General features: G+C 35.3%; 1 protein-coding gene across 3 annotated transcripts; it reads left to right on the forward strand.

Annotated features, from left to right (window-relative positions):
* Nucleotides 1-5,152: 5,152 nt before the first annotated feature.
* On the forward strand, nucleotides 5,153-9,091 carry LOC114191508 (glycine-rich domain-containing protein 2). 3 transcript variants are annotated; one of them, XR_003605956.1, is made up of 8 exons: nucleotides 5,153-5,687; nucleotides 5,767-5,884; nucleotides 5,972-6,376; nucleotides 6,576-6,854; nucleotides 7,280-7,800; nucleotides 7,876-8,000; nucleotides 8,102-8,267; nucleotides 8,361-8,385. XR_003605956.1 is itself a non-coding variant. In XM_028080710.1 (8 exons), exons 1-8 carry the CDS (start codon nucleotides 5,491-5,493, stop codon nucleotides 8,907-8,909), a joined length of 2,355 nt encoding a protein of 784 aa, XP_027936511.1. In that variant the 5' UTR covers nucleotides 5,153-5,490; the 3' UTR covers nucleotides 8,910-9,091. The 3 variants fall into 3 exon arrangements, 2 of the variants coding, with proteins under 2 accessions (XP_027936511.1, XP_027936512.1); XM_028080710.1 differs by having other exon boundaries at nucleotides 8,107-8,267; nucleotides 8,361-9,091; XM_028080711.1 differs by lacking the exon at nucleotides 5,153-5,687 and having other exon boundaries at nucleotides 5,785-5,884; nucleotides 5,983-6,376; nucleotides 8,107-8,267; nucleotides 8,361-9,091.
* Nucleotides 9,092-19,880: the final 10,789 nt, after the last annotated feature.

A 19,880-nucleotide genomic window follows, 5' to 3' on the forward strand; every position in this document is an offset into this window, starting at 1 on the left:
GACTGATCCATAAGCTCTACTCCATCTTAGCCTCCAACTAGAGATTTGTTGTCTTTTTACACTCCCATGGTCTTTATCTTTCTCAGTTTGCTCGATGCCAAGCAATTTCATTATTTTCTACAACCCAGGATATTGCCAATTGCTTCTCTTCCACTAATCCAAGAAAACACTAGATATAGTCATACGACCATATCTAATGACATTTCTCTTAACATCACATGTATCTGTAAAACTCTAAATTCTGGTATTGCCGGAATGTAAAACCAGGTTGATTTTCCTCAAACGTTGTTACACTTGCATGCACTGATATCCCCCATATGTTTTAACCTCTAGATTCAACTCATTTTGGAAAACTTGCGGTATTTGATCCCAAACTTGTCCTTGAAGCTCCCTTAGTCCAGTCGTTGCTAAACTCCAACATCTTTTCTCAAACTATTAACCCAAACTTAGCTTTCCTTGCTCAACGATATACATTACACATCAACTTCCTATCTCTGAGGCAAAAAGTTGTCTTAGAGACCTCATCCAACACTTGTAAAGGAAAACATGCCAAGTTGACATTGGATCTGCATTCCCTCATTTCTACAGACACCAGACACAGAGTACAGAGGCATAACAAGACAAACTAGAACATACGAAGCAACACTCCATCATCTACAAACAACCAAACCCTTTTGTCTATCACCCTTCTTTCCCTAGCCAGTAGAATTAAGAAAGGAAAAACAACCCTTAATTTAGTCGTGAGTGTGCACCCTCATTACTTTATCGAGGCATTTTTCTATTCTTAAAGCTTTTAGTTTTACTGACACACTCAACTAGACATGACTACTCACGCCCGCGAGGCATGACAAACCCACAACCTTAGGTCATCCTAAGGACGAACCGCTCTGATACCATTAATGTAACATCTCATTTAAATAATAACATAATTAAACGAAATCTTACACCGGATAATATAAAGAGCCAAGTTGTGGAGTATAAAGTCACTCCTTATAATTATCCGAGGTACTTAAAAGGAAATACTAAAGCTCACTACAAAGCCTACAACCCAAAAGGAGTAAGAGATAACCGGTATTTGAAATAAAGCCTTAGGGGTAATACAATACACGGGCCTTGGCCCTAAAGAAAAGCCCAAATAAAACATGAAGTCCCGCCCAGGTAGACTATGTAGCGGAATCATCTCTTCCCTGTTGACCTCAAGTACCTTTCGCATCTGCTCTCATCAATAAATTGATGATCATCGCAAAGGTAGAAGAACAACATACAAGGCAATCAAACAAGCAAGGGTAAGCTAGAGCCAAAAACATTTTATCATGCAATCAGATATACTTTCACAGTCCAATATGCATACATCATCCAAGTATGTTATGACCTTCCAATCAATACACTAAGACTCGACTCGACTCATCCGAATACATATAACCTGATCGGATTCAGCGGATGCTTGCACTTGTGGTGGATACCTCTGCTCATCCTCGAGCTGCTCACCCCCGAGCTATGTGTTACAAGTGTTACAATGAATCAATCCCCCACACACAAGGTTAGCCCTTAATGAGTTTCAGGCCTCCTACTATTCTCACCACAAGAGTCAGTCCGCTCTAAGTGAGACTAACTGACTCCTTAGAGTCTCAGGATGCAATCCTTACCTTGAATCCTTACCAAATTATATAGATGGGGTAGGACACCCATTAACAGGGATCATGGAATTACGTCCCGACCACTGAAGCACGACCCTGAAATCTCACTTAGAGATTCCAAGGAATTACGTACTGACCACATACTATACATATTCAAACAAACAATAATATTTATCATGCTTATAAATCTCATGCCAACCTTTATAATCCATCCTCATACATGTTCCATGTTGAATCCATTCCAAATCATCCTTCCCAATTCATGAATATAGAAGTGTAATTCATACCGACACCATGCCACTTTGATTACCAACCATCTCATACAAGTCACATGCCAAGGTCATGTTAAACTTATCAATCACAGACCATAAACCATTCTACTCATACCCATTCGCCCAATTCATGCTTTTAAAAGTAATTGAATCAATCCACAAGTTCAAGTTAAAGTAAGGAATTAAAATTCTGCAGCAATTCTCGCTTAAGCTAGAAATTCTTGCTTAAGCTAGACTGATCTCGCTTAAGCTAGAAATTCTCGCTTAAGCGAGACTAATTTCGCTTAAGCTAAAATCCCTCGCTTAAGTAAACTGACAGCTTTTTAATGGTTTCAACATGTAAAAACACAAAATCCCAAACAGCAAAAATTTAAGAAAACACAAGCACGTTGTATAAAACGTTGGCATCATATTTCATGCTTTAAAAGAGTAAACAAATCAATCATGGGAGCATACAAGCATTTAACAACTGTCAGTCTCGCTCAAGCTAAGGAGCTCTCGCTCAGGCAACAGGGTCTCTCGCTTAAGCGAAAAACTTTCGCTTAAGCGAGATTGAAAACAGAGAGTACTTCAAGTTCTCGCTCAAGCTAGCCCATCTCGCTCAAGTGAGAGGCCTTCGCTCAGGCGAGCACTCGAAACTAAAAGGGGGCGAGTTACTGCCATTCTCGCTTAGGCAAGAGCTCCTCGCTTAGGCGACCCGTTTGGGCGAGAAACAGCTCGCTTAGGCGAGCATAGCAGATCTCACCTGCTCTCACGCATGCAAAGCCAAAAATCCATCCAGAAACAATACACCGATTATTTTCACACCATCAAAAGCACATCAAATTATCAAGAGCACCCAACAGAAACAAAAAGGACACATTATTTATAAAAGTATGAAAAATCCTAGCTTCCTTCACCTGGACAGATGCTAGTGGAAAGCACAGGCACCTACGACAACGAACCCAACAGCTTTAGGAGCATTCTCAAGAGGTGGAGCAGAGAATGAGGTTGAGCTGACTTGAATCTGAATGAGCTTCGAGCCCTAGCAGAGCACTCTTTGAGGGGAAAAAAGGAGTAAGATGGCTGATTTTGCAAAGTGGGCAGAACATGAGTGGGTTAGGCTGGTTTAGGGGTTTTTGGATGCCCTATAGGCCAGCCTTAAGCCCAACTGACTAAGAGAGGCCCTTAAATTTTATGACAAAATTAAAGTGGGTCTTATAATTTACGCAGTGTTCATTTCTATGGATTATACTGTTCAAACTGATTTGAAGAGACAGATAAATTAAAAAATCATGTTCGTTTTAGTGAATATGAATAAAAAAGCGCAGACAAATTAAGAAAAAAATCTCACAAATAAATCTTACTACAAATGCAAAGATTTGTGCAGATACATCCATTTTAACTTTTCTATCCTTATATTTATCATCATATTATAATTAATAATAATAATAATTATATTAATTATTATATATATATATATGTATATATGTATATATTTATATATTTAATTAATAATATTTAATAATCATTAAAAATTAAAATATTATTTAAAATATAATAATTAATATATTACTATATAATAACTGATAATATATATAAAATGATTATTATTATTAATTAATAAAAGTATATAATAATTAATAATAATTATAATAGTTAAAAATTAATAATATATGTAGTTATTATTATTAATTTATATATATATATATATATAATTAATATAAAAAGATAATTAAAATATTCTTAAATTTTAATTTTTTTAATTCATTCAATTGTAATTTTATTAAATTTTTATTATGAAGGATATTTTAGTAAATTTTAAATTTTATCTACTATAATTTTTTTAATCTATCATATCAATCAAATTATTCACTAACTTTCATAAAATTTTTCTTCAAATCCATCCACTTTACCCTCTAAATCTACTAAAAAAAACACATATATTCATCCCTTTAAATCTACACGAATCTATCTTCACACTCTATTTTATATCTATCTTATCATACAAACAAAGCCTTAGTTTTGTTGGTCTGCAGGCAAGGACCGCATAAACCGATGATTATTGTTTCTTTTTGCTATTCTTTGGAATTTCTATATAAACATTTTGTAGTGAAGAGCGAGTGTTTTATAAAACTAATAAATGCAAGAATGTATATTTATAGTTTGTATATGATATTTAATTATATACCCCATTTTTTATAACCAAATAGAATAATTAGTTTTATGTTTTGCAAATTACACACATTAGGTCTTCGGTTGTTAAAACCGTTTTTCTTTTTTAAATACTGAAAAGTAAAAAAGTTGTGTAATTTTATAAAACAAGAATAATATGTATTTTTTCAGAACAATAAAATCATGAGAGTATAATTTACTCTAAGATTAAACATGATTTCTATTAATAGGTGCAATCACTCATATACGTGTAACAGCCGCAATTAGCCACGAGCGATGACAACTGGGGAATGTGGAAAACTCAAACTCAAAACATGCGTATTAGATGTGATGGAACATAACATCACGTAGTGGGTGACTTTAATTGCGCTCAAGGTTAAGTATCTGTGCTTAACCCATCTATTATAAGATCTTTCATCTCCAATATGTTAGTGACATGATATACCACTTTTTATAGCCACCTTACGACATGTGGATCGCATAATCGCATTATTGTTTCTGATCTTATATGAACGAAACCGGGGACCACAACACTACCATGACCATATAACAGAACACAGAATTCTATCTCCCCTGTTTCGTTAAGTGGTTTTATAAACACTCATATGATTAGGAAAATGACAATATGTATGCTCTTACAAATGTCAAAGTTGATGATTAGTTTGGATAGATATGATATATTTATTTATAATCATAGTTAATCGGGGTTAAATCTTTCCGATTTTGAACCCTCAAAGGAAAATCTAGTTTTTTCCAAAAAAAAAATCTATTATTGTTTAGTTTCTGTTCTTGTCGACGTCCGTCCGATGTACAGTAAAGAGCATACTGAAGCTAGAAAATTGTCCCCCTGACATTGAGGGTTAATCTTTTATTTATAGGCAAAACAGTTATAAATATTATAACCGACTGACCCAAAATATCTCATATCAAAAATATCTTAATAAAAAATATCTTAATAAAATATCAATTAGGTCCAAATTCCTACATTCGTAGACTTTCATGAATTGGATAGGGTCTTTCATGAATTGGGTAGGGTCTTGAACGACCAGGACAGTACCGTTTCTATTCTAAAATTAGAAAAAATGATCATTCTTGCTAATCTATATTTCATAACATTAACCTTGGGAGCAGTGAGTGAGTGAGTGAGGGGATGGTCACACGTGTTCAAACAGGGACACCTCAGAACTCAGTCTCACGGTCATTCTTGTCTTCCTCAATCGACAACTCCGTTTCTACTTACTCTCATTCTCTTTGTTCCAAATTCCGACAGCCAAAAACATCAACAACAACAACATCGTCTTCATCCATTTCACCAGATATTATTTTCTCTCATTAAAGACGCAACCATGTTTCCCTCTCCACGCAACTCAATCATGTTCGTGTCTCTCACTTACTAAAAAGCACTATCGTACTCCTCCACCGAAACCATGTCGGAGAATCTCCGCGGTCCCGAAATCTCGCCCAGCACCTCCTCCGCAAGTCTCGGCGAGTTACCCGAAATCGGCGCGATACGGCTCGGGATCGATCTCGTGTCCGCGGCCAGGCGAAATATCGCCTTCTTGAGGAGTGTGGCCGATTCGGTATGGCTTCACCACACGTCCATTATGGTGGAGGCTGTAAGAAGGTAAACTCTATGGAACAAAGTCACCTCCCTTGTTTGTTTTCGTTTAGTAAACTCATCTGACGGTGGAACGGTTTTGCAGGTATCATGATTTCTGGATGCCGTTGATTGCTGATCTCACGCTTCCGGACTCTGCTCCTCCTGTAATTCTTCCTGCGCTTGACGTCCAATGGGTTTGGTTCTGTCACACTTTAAACCCCGTGAGTTCGTTTATCGTTTGTTTTCGTGAAAATTAGAGAAAGGTAAAGTGAAGTAAATTCAGTTTGTAATGTTGTTTACCGTTTTAGGTGAGTTACAGGGAGTACTGCGAGACCAGATTCTCGAAGCTGATAGGGAGAGCGGGGATTTTCGACGAAGAGAACAGAGAGTACGCGTTGATGCGGGGCATGGAGATTTGGAGCAGCAGATACCCGTTTGAGTCGTTTGAGAACGAGGCGAGTTCGGATTCGCAGGATTCGGGTGGCGAGGTTGTTGGGGGGAGTTTGAAGGAGGGTGTGTTTAAGGAAGTTGAGAAGCAGAGGTTGTTGTTGTGCTCCATGTTCGTTGAGCCGTACAGGTCTGAGGTTGTGTACTTGATCGCCGCCAGACAGCGATACAGGGCTTTCTTGTTTATGCTGCAGAGGTTCGCGCATGAGTTTTCTTCGCGTTTCGTTCCTGCTTCGGACATCCTCTTAATGTGGCTGACCCACCAGGTGTGTTTTTTTCTGTTGCGTTTCGTTCTCCTCTTAAATGCTTTCACACTCAACATCTTATGTCTTGATTTCTCACTCGCGGATGAAGTAATCACTAGAATGAAAATGATTGATGACTCTCTCCCTCGGTTAATTTTCTCAATCCCTCTTTCTCACTTTCTGCTATGTTCTTTCGATTGTTTTGCTTTTAACGGAGTAGAGCTACCCAACAGTGTATTTTGATGATTTGAAAGCGTTAGCCGTAGAAAGTGATCTGCAGAAGGTGGTAACTCTGTCTGAAACCCCGAAGGAAAAGGACTTTGAAGAAACCAAGAAATTGTGGGATAGGGCATTCAATCAACCTTATGAGAAAGCAGGTGGGGAGCTTCCTTTCACATTGGAAGGTGTTACCTCAATCAAATTACCTGTCTATTGGGAAGAATCAGGCACTGATGTCAATACAAAATACAGATCCATGCTTCCAAGATTTTTACTTGAGGTCAATTTCTTGCTCTCTTTCTGTGCTTCTGTTGTTGCCTTTTTTTCAAGTATACTTGTCATAATGTTGTGTACTGGGTTGCTCTTTTTCTTTCAAGTTTTTTGTGGTAAATGACCTGAAGTAGTTTTTGTGCGGTTACTGTTAGGAAACATCATCATCAATTTTTGTGGTAGGAAAAGTCTATTTCTTTTTCTTGAGTTTGCCTGCTCAGGAAATTTGCTTTACAGCATCACTAAGATGTTTTGATTTGTAATATTTTCATACATGTATGATGAACTTCCAAAGCTGCTGTGCAATAGAGTATATAAGGGATGGTGTTGCAACCATATATAACAAATATTTCAAACAATCCCTGAAACAGAATATCATGGACAAACGTGACAGTATTGCACAAGAATGAAGTGCGGCTAATTTTTACCATGCAGGCCTGTGTGTTCGTGAGAATTAAGCAAAGAATAAGAACATTGCAGAAGGATATAAACCGGGATTTCCTACGCCTCCGAATAACAAGGTGTCATAGTGAGCTAAAGCTAGATAAAGCCTTCTCCAATTTCACCGATGATTCATGGAAAAAAGCTTGGCACTTTTACTGTGAATTTGGAACTAAGGGAGTTATGCTCGAGTTTCGTCGTCATGGTGGTAAATGTCTGAGAGGAAGTAGCCTGCTGGACACGGTTTCATTCGGCTGGAATGATTTACTGAGAGCAGATTCCTTAACTTTGGAAAAGGAAATTAGTCAACAGGTGAATGTTGTTACATCAATAACTCCACCAGTTCAAGCACCGTACTTGTTGAAATGTGTACCTGATCGAGTCACTGACGATTCTGGGGCAATGATATCTGATGTGATTCTGAAAATGAGTAGTTATCGTCCACAAGAAGGGCGATGGTTGTCTCGCACGGTTCTTGATCATTCAGGGAGAGTGTGTTTTGTTGTTAGAATTAGGTGAGCTTCATCAATTCTTCCAGTAATTGTTTATAGCATTTTTTACTAACTAAATGACGAATGTTTGAACTACAGGGTAGCAGGAGGATTCTGGAGAAGAGGGAGTGAAACTCCTTCAGCTGTTAAACGGGAAGATAGGATTATAGAGATACGTGAGGGCTCTTGGTCTTATGTTGCTGGTCCCATTGGTAGAGCCCCTGGTATGTTTTATGTTCATATTAGTCCAGATTCAACAGTTGTCTGAAATATTGTCGTGTTTTGTTTCAATCTAGTAATATTTTCTAGTTTTGTTTCTGTCTAGTACAGAGAAGGTGGTGGCCACTGCAACGCCAAAGGAACCTACTGAACAATGTGAAGCTGCATGGAACTTTTCAACAGGAGATGAGCTGAGAATACAATGGGAGTCATCAAAATCAGTGTCAGGTCTCACCTTTAGTTTGCTAAATCAAACCTCTCCAGAGTCATCGGTAGAGTATCAACTTCCCTTGATATTATCCTGAAAAAAATGCAATTTTTGCTTCTTAATTTGGCTAACTCCAAGTTGCAATAATTAATTGCAGGTGCAGTTATTGAGAGGGAGGCAAATGCAATACCAAGTAAAGAAAACAAAGTCAAAGAGAAAAGGTGAAGACATGAGAATAGAGTTAAAGGAGAAAGAGACTGAGGAAGAGGAAGATGAAGATGAAGATTGTTTTGTAACAGTTATACGTTTCACAGAAGATAACCCAGATGGAAAAGCAACCGCACTTCTGAATTGGAGGCTATTGGTTGTTGAAGTATCGCCCGAAGAAGATGCAGTGGTGATGCTTCTGCTTTGCATTTCAATACTGAGAAGTGTATCAGAAATGAAGAAACAAGACTTGGGAGGGTTGTTGGTGAGAAGAAGATTAAAGGAAGCAAGGTTTGGAAGTAGAGATTGGGGTTCTGTGATACTTCATCCATCTTCATGCTCCTCATCCGTTGATTCAACTTATCTTCAACCTTGGCATTGGCATGCTGGGGTTGTGATGAAATCTGATGCAGTAGATCAGCTGAAGAGGTATCCAACATTAGGTCAGTCACCAGTGGAAGGTAGTGACATGTTGTACAAACAAAGCATTTTAAGTTAATCCTCTCTTCAATTCTAGCAAATAATATCTATTACTATCATTGTTTCCAAAATTTTAGCTTGCTTCAAGTTCACATTTTTATTGGAATTCAAAACCCCGAGCCCCAAAAGTTTGTTGGAGGATAACAAAATTTATATAAATATTGTAAAAAAAATAAAATATAAAATGATTTGTTTGTGGCTTGTGAGTAGGTGCCTCCTTGCAAACCTTAGTTTTGTGCATGTACAAATTGTAATTTGGTTCCTATGTTATTAAAAATCTCAATTAAATCTTTCAATTTTTTAAATTATCATTGCCTAATGACACTCTTTGTACCAATTGACATAAAGAAACCACTGAAGAGCTTAATTAAATCTTTTAATAATACAGTGAATAAAGATTTAATTAAGTTTGAAGTCTATTATAATAAATTTGAATTTGTTCAGGTCACTAAAATAATTTTATATTTTTTAGTTGATTTTTTGTTATTTTTTTTTTTAACCGAGTGACCTGACTTTTATTTTGTATTTTAAACCTATGTAGTTTACCAAAGATACACCAAATTCAACAATGCTCCCTTAGAGCAAGGTATTTCTCTTATGAATATATTGTAGGAGAGGTTGATGGATTGGAACTCAGATTTGGCTGAAAAGTTCACTCGAATGTTACTAGAAAAGATGTGGTCGAAGAGATCCAAAAAATGTAAAAAGACAAAAAGGTAGACAATAATTTTTTCCATAAAAAAATTACAGGGAGTAATATATGGTTTATTATCCAATTATAAGAAATTTAAATAACAAAAGCATAAATAGAAAATATAATTTTTTTAATACTCGATAAATTACAACAATTTGTTAAGCTAACATTAATTAACCTTGAATAAATTATAAAAATATAGTACATAAATAATTGAACCTTGGTGAAAAGGCAAGGCACATGACAAATTGCAATTGTTATTTAATATGGTTATTGTGACAGTGCAGCACATGTTACTTCATATACTTATTGAGATAGTGCGGTCCATTGAAGGTATTATATTTATATTTGACAAAACTGCGACTTTGAATTTTGTTGTTATATGTGTAGTAAGTATGCTAGTAAATGATTCTTAGTCTCAAAAGGTACTAAGCTTTCAAAGTTTTATCCATCTAAGAATATATTTTGTGGTGTATTCTTTTTATTTTTTTAATCAGCAGTTTTTTATTTTCTGACTAGTAATCTCAAATTAAAATTCAAAAAATAATTTTATCCTCTAAATATGAAATTTGATTAGACATTATATGTAATTAGTAAATATATAGATATCGTATCTTGATTTATTTATTATCAATATTATAAAATTAATTTTTGATATCGGTTCGGACACTAATAATAGATTATAACTGAAAGTTGAAAAGATTAATATATTATTAATTATAATTATTATAGACACAAGTTTTCAATATAACAAACAATATGTATAAAACTTTTTGTAAAATAGCGTTTTAAAAATAGGTAGACTATGTATTGTTTTTTATTAAGACTTAACAGTTTTATTTAAACCTTAATCGTTCCTACCTAAAATAATTTAAGTATTACTTAAATACTGCTGACTCTAAGCTAAAAACTTAAGTATTATATGAAATACTACCATTTTTAAAAAAATATATATATTATTTGGAACTTAATCATTTTTAGCTAAAAATCTAAATATTGTTTGGATACAATCACTCATAACTAAAAATTCAAATATTATTTGTAATGCAGTTATTTTTGGCTAAAATTTCATGTATTGTTTGAGATGAAAATATTTAACTAAGACTTGGGTATTATTTATGATACAATCACTCTTTATTAAAAGGTTTCACAAAGAGATAGTAATCTAAACTATTAAAGTTTTGCTCACTGGAGAATGACTAATGTTCCGGTATAGGAATGATGGCCAAACCAGAACAATAATTCTCTCTCTCTCTCTCACTCACTCTTGAGTTCACCCCCTTTTTTCTTAATCCCTTATGTATATATCGAGTCCTTCAGTCTTTAAACTGCTATTTTAATGTCAGATCTTTAGCTAACCAACCTACCCACTTCTCCACTATTCTCTCCTGAAATCTTGCATGTGGGTGGTTATTCCTAAAATCCAGTGATATTTGCTCGTCACCTCGGCCACCTCGGCCCAAGTGCTCGTTACCTCGGCCACCTCGGCCCAAATGCTCGTCACCTCGGCCACATCGGCCCAAATGCTCGTTGTTTTATGATAAATATTTATCAAGTCGGAATCCTGATGAGCATGTTGAGGTCGGTCATTCCCTGGACGGTACACAGTCCTCCAACCTTGAGTCCTCAACTTGCTGGGATGAAAGGTTGTCATAAACTGTCCACATATTCTAGTATAGGACAAGTAAATATATAACATGATAAAGCTGAGGTCGGTCCGAAGGAGACCTCGACATAAAATAAGTAAAATGATCAAGCTGAGGTCGGCCTAATGGAGACCTTACCATATGAGGTCGGCTCAAGGGAGACCTCAATATAAGATAAGTAAAATGATCATGCTGAGGTCGGCCTAAGGGAGACCTCACCATATGAGGTCGGCTCGAGGGAGACCTCAATATAAGATAAGTAAAACAATCAAGCTGAGGTCGGCCTGAGGGAGACCTCAACATATGTGGTCGGCCCGAGGGATACCTCAACATTAGATAAGTAAAATGATTAAGTTGAGGTCAGCCTGAAGGAGACCTCAAAAGAACACAAGTAAGATGATCAACCTGAGGTCGGCCCAAAGGAGAGCTCGAGATAGAAATGATTAAGCTGAGGTCGGCCTGAGGGAGACCTCAGCATAAGACAAGTAATATATAAATTGATCTGGCTGAGGTCGAACTTAGGGAGGCCTCAACATAACACAAGTAAGATAAAATGATTAAGTTGAGTTCTCAGCATACTAAGGTATTCTCTCGCTCGTAGCAAGGTCAGATCAATTTGAATCCTCAGCGTACAGAGGTATTCTTTCGCTCGTAGCGAGGTTGGATCCGAGTTGAGTCCTCAGCGTACTAAGGTATTCTCTTGCTTGTAGCGAGGTCGGATCAAGTTGAGTCCTCAACGTACTGAGGTATTCTCTCGCTCGTAGCGAGGTCGGATCCAAGTTGAGTCCTCAGCGTACTAAGGTATTCTCTCGCTCGTAGCGAGGTCGTATCCGAGTTGAATCCTCAGCGTACTGAGGTATTCTCTCGCTCGTAGCGAGGTCGTATCCGAGTTTAGTCCTCAGCGTGCTGAGGTATTCTATCGCTCGTAGCGAGGTCGTATCCGAGTTTAGTCCTCAGCGTACTGAGGTATTCTCTCGCTCGTAGCGAGGTCGGATCAAGTTGAGTCCTCAGCGTACTGAGGTATTCTCTCGCTCGTAGCGAGGTCGGATCAAGTTGAGTCCTCAGCGTATTGAGGTATTCTCTCGCTCGTAGTGAGGTCGGACCGAGGAGAGCCCTCAGCGTACTGAGGCATCAACTCGCTCGTGGAGAGGTCGGTCAGGTCGGCCAACTCTCAGCGTATTGAGGCTTCAACTCGCTCGTAGCGAGATCGGACCGAGGAGAGCCTTCAGCATACTGAGGCATCAACTCGCTCGTGGCGAGGTTGGTCAGGTCGGCCAACTCCAGCATACTGAGGCTTCAACTCGCTCGTAGCGAGGTCGGACCAAGGAGAGCCTTCAGCGTACTGAGGCATCAACTCGCTCGTGGCGAGGTCGATCAGGTCGGCCAGCTCTCAGCGTACTGAGGCTTTAACTCGCTCGTAGCGAGGTCGGACCGAGGAGAGCCCTCAGCGTACTGAGGCATCAACTCGCTCGTGGCGAGGTCGGTCCAGAGCCTACCTCTCTGTCTAGCATCGTGCTTGTGGGGGAGATTTTAGGCTGACTGATGTCGAACCCCTTCTTGCTCAAGGTCGGCCTAGAGCTCACCTCTCCATTCAGTTTCGTCAAGACTGCCACCGCTGAAACCTCATCAGAGATCATCACGAGTCCTTGTCGTCGAGAATCAAAAGACCTATGTCGTCTCTTCTACGTTATCATCGTGATTTTTTTACGTTATTGTGGTTGGGACCTCGTTTTCCCGGGGCCCCACGGTGGGCACCAATGTTCCGGTCTAGGAATGATGGCCAAACCAAAACAATAATTCTCTCTCTCTCTCTCACTCACTCTTGAGTTCACCCCCTTTTTCCTTAATCCCTTATGTATATATCAAGTCCTTCAGTCTTTAAACTGCTATTTTAATGCCAGATCTTTAGCTAACCAACCTACCCACTTCTCCACTATTCTCTCCTGAAATCTTGCATGTGGGTGGTTATTCCTAAAATCCAGTGATATTTGCTCGTCACCTCGACGACCTCGGCCCAAGTGCTCGTTACCTCGGCCACCTCGGCCCAAATGTTCGTCACCTCGGCCACCTCAGCCTAAATGCTCGTTACCTCGGCCCAAATGCTCGTTGTTTTATGATAAATATTTATCAAGTCGAAATCCTGATGAGCATGTTGAGGTTGGCCATTCCCTGGACGGTACAACTATAATGATAAAACACTCTTTTAGTTTGCTAGCACAAATAATATTTTTATGAAGCTTAGGGTTATTAAAGCCTTGAACAACAAATTTACAATATTTTGAAAACTCTTAACCACTTCTTTTTTTCAACTTTGGAAGATTGCTTTACATAGAAGTTGGGAAAGAAGTCATTGAAAATAATTTTCTGTTTAAGAAGCTTGACTTCAAAACTTCATCTTCAAGCCTTTTATTTGGTTTAGAATTATAAGGACTAAATTATTTTAATCTCTCTTAAAATTAATATTTTAAATGGTTAAAATGATAAAATAAAATAACTTTTATTTTTAGTCGATAACAATAAATCTTTCAATTTGTTTAAAGAAAACTAGATTAATTTAGTAAATAGAAGTAAATATTTTAAATAGTTTAAAATTGGAAGAAAAGTATTAAAAATAAATTATATTTTTCTTAGGAGTAAATTACACAAACTAAAACATAATAAATGGTGTTGACTAAATCGCATTCAATTCATTAAAAATACTTAAAGTGTTAGCACCAAATTATCTTGACTAATTTTACAGAATAAATTATCTTAATTCATATGAATAAATCATATGGACTAAACACAATATAAAATAATAATAATAATAATAATAATTTTATTACTGTAGGTTAATTATTTAATTTAATGTTTGAAAATATTTTCTATTTATTTTAGTAATTTTACTTAATTTAATTTTATGTTCACAAATCTTAATTATTATTTGTAATAAATCTTATCCGTTTGGATAATTTAAAAAAAATTATATAATTTATTTATATTTCAGTCTGATTTTAAATTTAGTGAAATTTGGTTTATTTTTTTTTCACAGTATCATAATATTTAGGTTAAAATACCTTTTTGGTCCCAATTTTCGTCAAATTTTTTCAAATAAGTCCTAATTTTGGTTTTGTGTTCAAATAGGTCCTAATTTTAGTCAATTTTGTTCAATCGGGTCCTTTTTTATAGGGGTGGCAATGCGGGTCGGCCCGGCTCGTTTAGGCCCGGCCCGCCCCGCATACTTCTTGGCCCACGGGCCCGCCCGCTTTATTTTTTTTTTTTATAAATTTTTTTTATGATAAAACTTTCAATGTTTAAAAATTGGGAAACTTTAAGAAGTTCACAAAATTAAGTAAAGACTTTGGGAAATTAGATGATAAATTGATAATTCAACATTTTCATCATATTCATACTATGACATACACAATGTATTCTTTAAATTTTAGCACATTAAAAATTACATAATTCTTGTCTTTTCCAGTTATACAAGAATTTGAAACGTTAATGCAAGAGTCCATAAAAGAAGTAATTAATATACACAAGTGCAAGTTTTTTTTTTTTAATTTTATGCGGGCTTGCGGGCCGCGGGCTAGTCCGTGCGGGCTGCGAGCCTATGCGGGTCGGGCTCGCGCGGGCCTGCGGGCTCACTACCCTGGCCCGCCCCGCGTTTTTTCTACGGGCCCGCGGGCCAGGCCCTAATTGCCAACCCTACCTTTTTGCTAACAACGTTTAAATCATTAACGGCCATGAACAGTGATTGTCACGTGTCACTTCATGGTTTTTTTGAATTTTTTGAATTTTTTTTTTAATTTCTTTTTAATTTTTTTTGAATTTTTGAATTTTTTTAAATGTACACGTGTCAACCCAGTAGTGTGCCACGTGTCACTTCGTGGTTTTTTTGAATTTTATTTTGATTTTTTTTGAATTATTTTTTATTTTTTTTTAAATTTTTATAAATGTCCACGTGTTAACCGAATAGTGTGCCACATGTCAAAGTCAATGTTCTATATTCAATTTGGTCCCAATATTTGTTATTTTTGTTCAATTAGGTCCCAATTTTTGTTAACATTAATTAATTTGGTCCCTTTCCAAATTAAAACCAAATTTAATTTTTATATTAAAATTCACATTTTTTATTAAATATTTTTATATAATATATTAAAATTCACATCATTATAACTTTAATATAAAAATTAAATTTGGTCTCATCTTTGATAGGGACAAAATTGGTCAATTTTAAACAAAAATTGGGACTAAATTGAACAAAAATAACAAATATAAGGACCAAATTGAATATAAAACATTAATTTTGACATGTGGCACGCTATTGGGTTGACACGTGGACATTTAAAAAAAATTTAAAAAAATTCAAAAAATAAAAATAAAAAAAACCATGAAGTGACATGTGGCATGCTACTAGATTGACACGTGTACATTTAAAAAAATTAAAAAAAATTAAAAAAGAAATTAAAATTAAAAATTAAAAAAATTAAAAAAAACCACAAAGTGACACGTGGCAGTCACTGTTCATGGCCGTTAACGATTTAAATGGTGTTAGTAAAAAAGGACTCAATTGAACAAAATTGAGGAAAATTGAGACCTATTTGAACACAAAACCAAAATTAGGACTTATTTAAAAAAATTTCACGAAAATTGGGACCAAAAAGGTATTTTAACCAACAAATTAATATATCTATCAAATTTGCTGAACTATGGAGACTCACCGGCAAATGAGCCATCCACTAGTGCAAAATAAGCTTTTTATACCTACATTATTACACCTGTTCAAATCCATCAGGTATAAAACAAGAGACGGATGACAATTTTGTAAATAATGTGAGATCTTTTATGCCAATTATACTTTCAACTGGTATAAAAATTAACGCGATGACATTTTTAGCAATATTGAAAAATACTTTTTATATCGGTTATAGCTAAAATTGGTATAAATTTTATATATATATATATATATATATATATATATATATATATATTATTTTTTTAATTTTTAAAAAAGATATTATACTTGTTGACCTTTTGACCGGCATAGTATGTTTTTCATTTTCCATTTCTTTCGTTCATTTCCTTTCCTTAACATTTGTTTCAAACATAGTTCGTTGCTTCCCTTTCCTTATTCTTCGTTTCCAGCATACCTTAACACAGTTCTTCGTTTCCAACATTTGTCGCTTCCACTTTCCAACAATCACCGTCACCGGTCGCCTACGAAGTAGCTTGCGAAGTCGCTTGCGAAGTGGACTGCGAAGTTGCCATCACCGTGCGGAGTCGCCTACGAAGTCGCCGTCACCATGTGAAGTCACCTCGTCACCCTCGCGTGTTGTTTATGTGCTCTTCGTTTGCTAGCATCATGTTGCTAACCGGTAATTACTATTAACTGATGGAACCCTAATTGTTCATCATGTTGCTAGCTTGAAGTAATATCACTAGCTTTAGTTAATTACTGCTAACTGATGGAACCCTAACTGTTCATGTTGCTAGCCTGAATTAATATCAACTATATACTTAGTAAAGAAGAAACATAATGATGTTGATGATTGTCCACACAAGTTGTTGTTTCTATAGAATCTATGCTAAGATAATAGAATTCCCTTAATCAGTTTATTCAATATTTAATTTCTTCAATCACGCCATAGTTTTATCATGGTTCCTGAAGCAATATTGTTTTCTTCAATGCTTGATGGTTAGATGACAGTATATAAGAATGTATGTATTATTTTTTTAAAAGTCCAAATTCTCCTGAGTTTTTTTATTTTTTATTAATTGCTAACTTTTGTGGTTTTAGAAATTCAAGTCTTAAGGAGTGAAATCAATCAAGGAAGAAGCATTGAATAACTTGAAAGCCTTGGGGTCAGCTTCTGTAGGGGCTAAGCGTCCAATTTCACCTGTTCAGACATTGGTTGGGGGATATCTGCAGGAGTTGTGATGCCACTATCCTAGTGGTAGGTGTAAACTGGTAAAATTTTCATATAACTACTCTGTATATCTCTTGTCCCTGAATCTCTCTTCTTTTTTTTCTTCCTTTTGTGCAACAAGGTAGCTGAATATTTGAAATTAGATAAAAACTGGCTCATATTCACTAACATCAGCAACATAAAAAGTAGGAAGCATATACAAAATCTTGTCCCCTATGAGTCACTCTGCTTACATTATTAGTACTGTCACATTTATCCATTTGAATCTTCAGCAATGATAGACCTTTCTGCAAATAAACATATCCTCTTATCACCTTCAATAATTCATGACCTTTCTGCAACTTTATAACTATAGTACATTCCTCTTCATAACATTTTATTCGCAGTCACCCTCACCCAGGTCTATTTGAAACCTGATAGAGCTATGTCTCTCTGTGATGAAATATACCAAGAATATAAAACTTAAAAATAACATGGGTAGCAAAACTTAAGAAATTAAAAATAAAGGACTAAACACCTAAAAGCAGAGAATAGTGGATGAGCCCTGAGGCATTCCCAAAAGCAAAATGCAGTCTCCCGCAACAGCCCTGAGGCTGAATAATACTAAGATACTCTGAATACAGTCTCTTCTTGCTCAACTTCACATCAATGGAGGAATACCAAGACTAGTTCAATTCTATTGGTTTAAACAATGAATAATAATAGAACATTTTATTAAAATTTATATATATGCATGCAAGTTGTTGTGAATGTGAATGTAGATGCAGTTTATATGAGAGAGGGAGAGGGGGGTGTGACTGTTTCAATTTCATTGCATTGTCTGGGGAGAGTGATAGAAACAGTTTCGAAGTGGTAGCTACAGGGTACTTGTTGGAAGAGAGGCAAAAGGAAAAAAAAAGCTGAAAACGAACTAGTTAGTATATATGTATATGTGTATCCACTACTTTTCTGTATCGGATACAATGAGTATAGCTCACTCTCACGGGAATTGAGACTATAGAGACCAAGTCTTTTTAGAAGCAAAAGATTCATCATCCTACCTTTTTCTCGGTACATGATGAAAACTACAATTCAAAACAAAGTTGGGATAGATTGCAGCACAAACACAGATTCAGAGAAACACTGCTCGTTTTCCTGTTAGTTGAGTTCATCAAACAAACACCACCCCCAATAATACCCACTGTGCTTTCCAAAGAACCTATATAGAGCCATGACAAGTTGTTGTGATTAACACTTGAGATTGAGACTTGAGGTAGCTTCCTATATGTATATATACTTTGAACTCAAGCGTAATATCTTGTTTCTCTGCCTCTGATTTTGTGACATTTTGCCAATAATCACTGTCACTGACATTTTACTTCTATGCCTTTATTTTAGTGAAACTAAAGCAAATTAAGTCTGGTACAGGAAATTTTTTACGGTTGATGAAATTAATTAAATTAACTCAATGGGGTAAATAAGTAATTGAAAGAAGAAGAAAGTAAAATGGTGGTCTAGCAGTATTTATACATTACTATGCACCACCCACTTATTTTAGGTCTTAATAAACAACACATGTTCATAATCATCACCTACATAGGAAAACACGCTACTATAATTTCTTACTGCAAATAAAATAAAAAGTTTCTAGAAATTTACTATTAGTAATGGTACAAACTAATTAAAAAAATTAGAAAATATAAAAAATTCAATCTGTTTTTAAATTTATGGAAACCATCCGAGGGTGTGAGAAACTATAATGAAGTAAAACAATACTTATCATCAATAAAAAGAGTAAATAAATAATAAGTAAATTTCAACAATACTGAAGTGTTTAGCTTTTGCTTAAATATAGAAGTGTCAAATAAACTCACCTAACAATAACTTGCCAACTTGAGAGAGTTGGATGATTTTCAACTATACCTTAATATAAAAAATAGTTAAAAAAATTTGTATTAATCAACACCTTTAATTTAATTTTCTATTATTAATTATGAATTAATTTAATATGTAAAAACAATAATCTTTTTAATTTATCTTATTAAAAATATTAATTATAAATTGAAGTCTTATAATATATATATATATTAAGTAAAAAATAACAATTTTATTTTTTGAAATTTGGTTGCGAGTCAAAATTAAGTTCACATAATTGTAATAAGTCTATTTTCCCCATCTCACTTGTGATGGGTTAATAGTGAATTGAAAGGATCTGAAATGACATAATTTATCATCTTTAATTGAATTAATAAGAGAGTTACATTAAACAAAAATACTATACAGATCGAATCTAAATTTTTTGTAATACTCCCCTTTTATAAATATATTATTATATAGGTTTTATTATAACCATTATGATAAAAGATATATAGCAACAATAATAATAACAATTTTTGAAATTTATAATAATTCATATATCTTTTAAATAAAACAGAAAATAATTTAGATATTGATATATCATAGGAGTCAAATCAGTTACCTATAATTGGATTATTGACCCATAATTATGATGTCTACTATCAATAAAAATTGTAGTTGAACTGTTTGAGAGATTCTTTTGTTCTATCTTCATTAATGAGTTATATAACTTGTGCTCATAGAATTTTTGTTGCTTAGAATTCCTTTGTGTGAACTGTTCCAAAGTCAAATGAGTTGTTATGTTATATTAAATGGTGGTAGTGTTGAGTTCACAGATTGGACTACGTGTTTGGCTGTTTCTGAGCTCTAACCAAAAGCAGTGGTGTTAATTTATACACACAACA

The sequence above is a fragment of the Vigna unguiculata genome, chromosome 7, assembly GCF_004118075.2.
Source record: "Vigna unguiculata cultivar IT97K-499-35 chromosome 7, ASM411807v1, whole genome shotgun sequence".
Taxonomy (NCBI): Eukaryota; Viridiplantae; Streptophyta; class Magnoliopsida; order Fabales; family Fabaceae; genus Vigna; species Vigna unguiculata.

Excerpts from the sequence above, each read along its gene's own strand:
- LOC114191508 (XM_028080710.1), top strand. The coding sequence starts at position 5,491 with ATGTCGGAGAATCTCCGCGGTCCCGAAATCTCGCCCAGCACCTCCTCC. Across the intron at positions 6,855-7,279 it reads TTCCAAGATTTTTACTTGAG|GCCTGTGTGTTCGTGAGAAT; the intron begins GTCAATTTCTTG and ends TTTACCATGCAG. Across the intron at positions 8,001-8,106 it reads TCCCATTGGTAGAGCCCCTG|AGAAGGTGGTGGCCACTGCA; the intron begins GTATGTTTTATG and ends TGTCTAGTACAG.